General features: G+C 45.3%; 1 protein-coding gene across 1 annotated transcript; it reads left to right on the top strand.

The window, feature by feature from the left end:
- The first annotated feature begins 1480 nt into the window (after positions 1–1480).
- ZNF622 (zinc finger protein 622) lies at positions 1481–7511 on the top strand. Its single transcript, XM_008939004.1, has 6 exons — positions 1481–2091; positions 3660–3908; positions 4635–4797; positions 5599–5711; positions 6582–6725; positions 7290–7511. Exons 1-6 carry the CDS (start codon positions 1485–1487, stop codon positions 7415–7417), a joined length of 1404 nt encoding a protein of 467 aa, XP_008937252.1. The 5' UTR covers positions 1481–1484; the 3' UTR covers positions 7418–7511.
- Positions 7512–7829: the final 318 nt, after the last annotated feature.

Below are 7829 nucleotides of genomic sequence, written 5' to 3'. Positions count from 1 at the left end.
CGCGCTGCCCTCCGGCTCCGGCCTGAACCGCGCCCGGCGGCCCTTGAGCCTCGCAGCCACCGCCCGCCCCGCCACTCGCCTTTTGCTTCGTCTGGCTCTGGTTTAATAGTTTAAGTTCCTTTTTTCCGTGGTTCGCGTTGTGGTGTCACTTCTGGTGCTTGTACCATAAACGCCTGCCTGCCCCTTAGCCCGCTCTGAGGGGTCAGTCTTAACGGACACCAGCTTAACTTAAATTCAGATAAAAATGGCTAAAATGGGGTGTAATAAGGGCCGTGCAGGGAGACTGAGTTGTGTCTCGGAGGGCTGGCTGCTCCTTGGTTGTGCGTGGGCGCTGGGGACATCTTACTGTTACGGTCCAGTACTGAGGGGGCTCACAGGAAAGCTGGGGAGGGACTTTTTATGAGGGCTTGTGGAGAGAGTATGAGGAATAATGGGTTCAAACTGGAAGAAAATAGATTTAGATTAGATGTAAGGAAGAATCCCTTCACCATGGGGGTGGTGAGACAGTAGAACAGGCTGCCCTGGGAAACTGTGGTTGTCCCATCAGTGGAAGCTCCATCTGTTGGATGGGGCTTTCCACAGCCTGGTCCCGTGGGAGATGTCCCTGCCTATGGCAAGGAGAACTAGATGATCTTTAAGGTCCCTTCCAACCCAAATCCTTCTATGATTTTGTGAGTACCTCAAATTTTGTTTTCCTGAGCTTCACCCAGGAGAAAATTGAGTGCTTTGGTTTTGTGGGTTAGAATGGTGGGTGAGAGCACACATGGGCAATGGGAAGTGTTGGCATGACTGCATGGGATTCTGTAGCAGCTTTTTCTGCCTTACGCAGCTTGAATTGAAGACGTTATTTCTCCACTTAGTAATCAGATGCGTTTATGATTCTAGACTGTCGGAGTTAGATAGCTCTTGTAATAAAACAACAGGAGTTGGAGTTTTTTTTTATTACCCCCAGGGTAATCTAGTGTGAAGCTGCTCTCTCAGATCACACTGTTCTGTCCCTGAGGTTCCTACAAGGCTCTTGTGACTGACAGCAAATGTGATTCTGCATTGCTTGGTTTATGGCGGTAAAATACCAGCTCTGGCTAGGAAAGGGACAGGGAGCTCTGCAGGTGGGAGGAGAATGCTTCAGAGAGCAGTCAGGAGCCCTTGATGTGCAGAGAATATGTTTTCCTCAAACAAAAAGCATCTCCTACACTGAATGGATGCTCATAGTATTTCAGATAAAATAACACAGCTTTTGTTTTCTGAGTTCAGAGCTTGGGTGCTTTGGTGCTGCTATGGAATGAGAAGTTGCTATTTTTTTTTCTCTCCTAGTACCTAACTTGGTGTTTGCTAATGCTGGTGTTTATAAACTCAACTCTGTACAAAAACTGTATCTTTTACGCTGCCTTATGTGGGTGCTGTCAGGATGTTTGGTTTGGTTGGCTTTTTTGTGGTTGCTATTTATCTTTATAACATGATATTTTCTCCCCCACTTCCTAGTCATGGCAACCTACACTTGCATCACGTGCCGTGTGGCTTTCAAGGACGCCGACATTCAGCGAGCCCATTACAAAACTGACTGGCATAGGTACAATCTGAAGCGTAAGGTTGCTGACATGCCTCCTGTCACTGCTGAGAATTTCCAAGAGAGAGTCCTGGCACAAAGAGCAGTAGCAGAGGAGCAGAACAAAATCACTGCCACTTACTGCACAGTTTGCAGCAAGAGGTTCTCTACCTTCAATGCCTATGAAAATCACCTGAAGTCCAAGAAGCACCTGGAACTGGAGAAGAAAGCTGTTCAAGCTGTCAGCAAGAAGGTGAAATTATTAAATGAAAAGAACCTGGAGAAGGGGCTGAGCCCAGAGAGTGTAAACAAAGACGAAATGAACACAGCTATTCAGCAAGCCATCAGAGCTCAACCGTCTTCCTCCCCAAAGAAGACACCTTTCCCTCCTGGTAATGCAGGAGGCTCACCAGAGTCTACGAGAAGTGCCAGCTTATCCCAGACTAGAGAGCGACCCGAAAAACCTCCACGGCTGCAGTGGTTTGAACAGCAAGCAAAGAAGCTGGCCAAACAGCAGGCAGAGGAAGATGATGATATGGAAGAAGGTAAGGCAGTAAGCATGCTGATGAGAGAGAGCTTAGGATAAGCTGTATTGTTGGGTTTGTGTAAAAGCCTTCTCCTGTTTCTGCAGTAGTACAACATTTTCCATTGAAAAAGGTCTTCCTGCTGGTTATATTTTCAGCTGAACAAAGGAGTTGTGTGGCCCGTGTCAGGGACTCTGTGTTAGTGTCTGGACCACCAGCTGTGGAAGATACTGATGTGTGTGAATCCTGAATATAAACTGTTACTAATGTGAGCCCTGTTTCACACATAAAATTGCAGGGGAAGCTTCCTTTAGGGAAGCTAACATAAAAGGTTACCCTAAAACTAACTGTGAAAATCAGATGAACAAAATTCCAGTCATGATCATTTGCTGCTGTCCCATCAGTCACTGTACGGATCTGTTGGAGGGGAGGTGGGAGTGTGGAACTCCAACTGCCTGTTCCTGCTGCTTCACCCTCACCACCTGTGTGGACACAGCTCTTTGATGGAGGTCAGCCTAGAAAGCAGACAACTGAAAAGATCAGAGCTTCAGAGTTCCCAGAAAAGGGTTATTTTTAACCTGGATGCTTCTAGTGCTGTGGTTGACAGTGCAGCTCCAAATGCATCTATGGGAGCAATTGTGTGGGATGATTGAAGTGCAGCAAGGGGACAGGTTTGAATGGAGTGGGGCTGTACCGCGTCAGCGCCAGCACTGAACCCGGCGTGTCGTGCTATTGCAGCAGTTGTGTGCTGGTGAAACTTCGGTTGCAGTGCGGGGAATCGGTTCTGCAGGAGAAGAAACGTCCAGCTCTGGGCGTGCAGCCTGACGCCTGAAGGAGGAGCCAGCTTGCCTACCTTTTGTATGAACGTGTTAGTCATAGCTTGTAACCCTGCAACCTCAGTTGGGTTCTGAACGTTAATTTTCCCCTTGAAGTGTTCGTCCAGGAATGTTTCCTACAAGTCCTGTTCATTCACTGTCAGGCTTTTAAAATGCTTAAGCTACATCCTATAGCACAGATCTGTGGCTAGCAGCCCACAACGCTGGGGAGCACCGTGTTCCCTGGTCTCAAACACTCCACACACATGGCAACGGAAGGGGACCAGCAGGAGTAGAGTACTGGGGAATACCTGTGGCAGCTGGATTTGTTCTGCTCCGTTTAGTTACGGATGGATGTGTGAGCAGGAGCATGTTTCCCATTGCTGCTGGAAACGAGTGTTTTCATGATTCTGACAGAGCTGTATTGTTTTTAATGAGCCACAAATATATTATTTTGCTGTGTTGAATTACATGTAGGGCTTCAAAACAGCAATGAAGTCTTAATAGGTGAGAAAATGACAGGCCTGATATTTTTTTCCCCTCCAACTTTTTTTATGAGCAGATTTGAGCTTTGTTGTGCATCTCACAATGAGATGTGTTTTACTGGCAGTGGTGTATTCTTCCACCTGGAAGTGACTGTGTGGCACTTACAAAATAATGCATTTTCTATTCTTATAGCTATAGTAGCTTTTTCTAACTTAATTCAGACTTGTTTTTCTTGGGAGAAGTAATCATATAATTTCTTTTTTTTTTTTTTTTTAATTCCTTTAAAAGACTGGGAAGATATGGATTCTGATGAAGACATTGGCTCTGAAGAAGAGATGGAAAGTGTGGGAGAAGAAGAGGAGCAGGCAGAAGCAGAAAGCACTCCTGTTGGGGCCATACCAGTCACGGACTGCTTGTTCTGTCCCCACCACTCAAGATCTCTCACAAAAAATGTGGCCCATATGACAAAAGCTCACAGTTTCTTCATTCCAGACATAGAGTACCTTGTGGATCTTAGAGGACTAATCAAGTACCTGGGTATGCCTGTAAACATCCTCTGATATTTTATCAGGATAATGATATATATTGTTGTTGCTTATTTCCACTTGGATATGACTTAAAATGTTTGGGGGTTTTGATTTTTTTTTTTTTGTGTGTGTGTAATATCTCAGTGCTGTCTAGTTCAGTATTTTGATTGTGAACAGGAACGCAGCATTTTGGGAGAGAGTGAGAGAAAACCCCACTGAGCAAACATGTGGTCATGCACCCTATAGGTCTTACTTAGTTTTCTAATGGAGATAAAGTTGTTCAGCTAACATGAAATTTAGGACAAAACTCTGTTGCTAAAGTGTGCATATGAACTGTGTTATCCTACTAACGGGTTGCAAGTATCTTCCTTGCTGGTTTACAATACTTGTGAGAGAGCTGAAAGCTAGAAAAAATGTCTTCATCAAAGTCTACAAATAATGATGAGAATAAACTAATTTTTGAGTATCAGGTAAAGAACTTTGTTGGAAACATGAGATTTGTTCTTGAGAATGCACAGTGGTCCATACCTTGCGGTATGAAATCTTTTAAGTGCATAGGCTTGTCCCTGAGGCAGCCATAGGGTCAAGGAACAGCAGGGCTTTTCTGGAAATGAAGGGCTCAAGGCTCTTCCTTGGTGTGTCTGCCTGCAGGCTGGGAAGCCTGCATCACAGGAACATGCACTACTGACTGGGGAGGCTCTGTTCAGGCTAACATAGGTGGCAATGTTTTCTGCAGGAGAGAAGGTCGGGGTTGGGAAGATCTGCATCTGGTGCAATGAAAAAGGGAAGTCCTTCTACTCTACAGAAGCAGTGCAAGCTCACATGAATGACAAAAGCCACTGCAAACTCTTCACAGATGGAGATGCTGCCCTGGAATTTGCAGACTTCTATGATTTTAGGTGAGGACACTTGTTGGAGTAGAGCACAGATGGGGTGAGACAAAAGGACAGTTGAATGTTACATCAGAAACTATTAATCATTCTTAACATTTGGTCCTGTTTCTGGTTCTGGGGCTTGTTTTGGGTAGCTGGTTCTCCACTTTCCTAGGTAAACATAACAATGTGATTGTTTCTCCTTTCCTGTGACCACTAATATCAGTCGTACATGAAAACATGTTTTGAATTCTGTTTTGGATGTTTGCTGTTACTAAGTTTAGATTTCAGTGTACCAGCAAAGACCGTAAAAGGGCACAACTGTCTCTTTCATTCCTATTTAGGCCAATTGTGGCCTTAATACCTACTGTGGATTTTTATTTTGTATTTTTTAAGTAGCTGGACTTAAGTGAAACAGGAGATCTGTAGAGGCTTGTTGAGCTTGCTGAGGCTTATCCCCAGCTGCGTTCATTTTGGTCAGAAAGACCTCCTGTTATGGAGACAGGTGGCTTTAACAGAGGTTCTGGAGCACTCGGTAGTTGTGCAGAGCTGGTGGGCTGCACAGTGGTGGCTTTTCCCAGGAAGTCACCATTCAGTGTGCAGCACCAGAACCGTGCTGAGTTGTAGAACTGGGTGGAGGAAGGGTGCTGCTTGTCTTCAGCTCCTGTTCAGGGCACGGTGCTCCTAGGAAGAAGTTTTAAGCCAAGGCAGGTGAAACATGGCAATGTTTGTGGCATGCTGTAGCTGTGCATGGCAGTTCTGTGTAAAAGGACTGGATAGCTGTGGTTGCTCACCAGGTATAAACCACCTACTGCTGCTCTTCCACAGGAGCAGTTATCCTGATCACAAGGATGGGGAAGATGCAGATGTGCCTGGAGGGCGTCCAGCAGAGAGAGATTTGGATTATGATGATGACACCATGGAGCTGATCCTTCCTTCGGGTAGGTATAGGACTTGTGTTGGGATGTACTTCCTTTGCTCTTCTCACAGCTGCAGCCCTTACCTGCAGCACAGGTCATCATAGTGGTTTCCTTTGGCAAGGGGGAAAGTAATTTTGCATGTAAGTGTCTTTGAAGATTGTCCTCACCATTTGTTATTTTCACTACCAAGTAGTTCAGCTTCTTTAGCATTAATGTGTATGTGGACTGGGGCAGGGGGTTCCTTGGCTCACTTTACCTCTTTGCTGTCATGCAGCTCACATGCCATACTCCAGGAGTTTCCACATCTTGTTTTAGTGCCACATGGAGAGCCTATAATGTAGATTACCTTAGGATTTTTTTGGTTTGGTTTTTTTTTTTTGTTTTTTTTTTTTTCTGAGACAGCTGGTGACTAATTTAGTAAACTAGTTCAAAGAGCCTTACTCTTGCCTTGTATAGCACTAGGCACTCTTGCTTGCATTTTTGTCTAGTTTTGGTGGATTTTGTACAGGGGTCCTCAGCCTTTTCATTCTGAAATGTGCAGTGTCAGCAGATTTCCTGAATATCAGCAAGTTACTTCCCTGGTTTCTTGAAGCAGCACTGCCTCTGCTCAGTCCCCTAATTAAACTTGTCTTTTCTGGTAGCTGCCTGTTTGTCACCTGAGCTAAGGCCCTCAAACAACAGCACTCCTTGGTTCTTTTTGCTCTTTAAGGCAGAGTGCAGTACAGCAGCTCTTAGAGGAAGTACGTTGACTTTGTAATAAAGTTTTAAGTGTCTTGGCCTTTTAAAAGAGTCTCAGCACAGGGGTTTTCCAGTGCTGACAATATGCTTGACTGCTGTGTTCCAGAAGCTCTGTTCCTTTATGCACAGTAAGATGTCCCCTCCTCTGAACAGGCGCCAGAGTGGGTCACCGCTCGTTAATGAGGTACTACAGGCAGCGCTTCGGTCTGTCAAGAACAGTGGCTGTTGCAAAAAATAAGAAGGCAGTGGGTCGGGTGTTGCAGCAGTACAGAGCTTTGGGATGGACAAATCAAACAGGTAAGTGACAACGTGAGGTTTTTGCAGAGGAGGAGGTTCCAGGATGTCATCACTCTACAATTAGATCAAGTTTGTTTCACTTTTGTGGGGTTTTGTGCAGTTGTTTGTCTTCCACTCGGTTTCCTTTCCTTCTTGGCATCCAAGCAGAATGAGCTACAGGAGGTTGGTTGTGTCTAAAATCCAGCACAGCCTCTGTGTGAGCCCTTTGGTTCATTAACAGGCATGTTTGTGGTGTTTGGTGACTTCGTAAGAGTTGTTGGTTTCTAGGGTAACAATCCTTTTCCCTACCTGTCAAAAATACCACTGCTTTTTGATGATTTGATGAAATCACTCTGACAGTCAGAACACTTATTTAGCCGGGGAGCAGGGATGCGATCTATATCCACTTTTGAATTAAAAGAAGTGCACACTGGAATGCAAAACAAAAGAACTGAAAAGAAGTGTGGGAAGGCAAGCACACAGCTAGCTGCTGGTGTAAACAAGCAGATTAGCTGGCTTGCGTAGAAGCAGTAAGCAAGTTTATGGATGCTTATCCCTCTCTCTTTTCCTCCTCTCTCCCTGAAGGGGCAGGCCTTGCTCAGCAGCGAGACATGCAGTACCTGCAGAGGATGAAGTCCAAGTGGATGCTCAAGACGGGAATGAGCAACAATGCCACAAAGCAGATGCATTTCCGGGCACAAGTCAGATTCTGAGCTCCCGAGAGCGCTCCCTGCAGCTGGCTTTGGGAAGGGGGATTTAGTGGTTTCTGGGTCAAGGATTCCATTATTTAAATGGACTGGGTATGTATCAAATGAGGATGTGCTGGTGTGCCTTCCTGTCTAGAAGAAGAGCAGGGGGCTTATCTCCTCCAGTTAAATAATGGCTGACCTGACTAAAAAAATAAAATATCTTAAATGGAATATGTGGCAAAATTTTCATGGCTAGGCATAAAGACACATGCATAGTCTTGCTGCCCATCTTTGTGCAGTCCATTCTTGTGGGGCATTTGACATTGTCTGAATACCTTCAGTTTCCAGTTCTGCAAAATGGTTGAGACCAAGGGAAGATCCTGCATCTAAGAGAGTGAGATGGAGTGTGTTGAAGGGTTTCTCTTGTGGTGCCAGA

Source organism: Merops nubicus, unplaced genomic scaffold (genome assembly GCF_000691845.1).
Source record: "Merops nubicus isolate BGI_N331 unplaced genomic scaffold, ASM69184v1 scaffold7430, whole genome shotgun sequence".
Classification (NCBI taxonomy): domain Eukaryota; kingdom Metazoa; phylum Chordata; class Aves; order Coraciiformes; family Meropidae; genus Merops; species Merops nubicus.
This window is presented reverse-complemented; position numbering and strand designations above follow the sequence as displayed.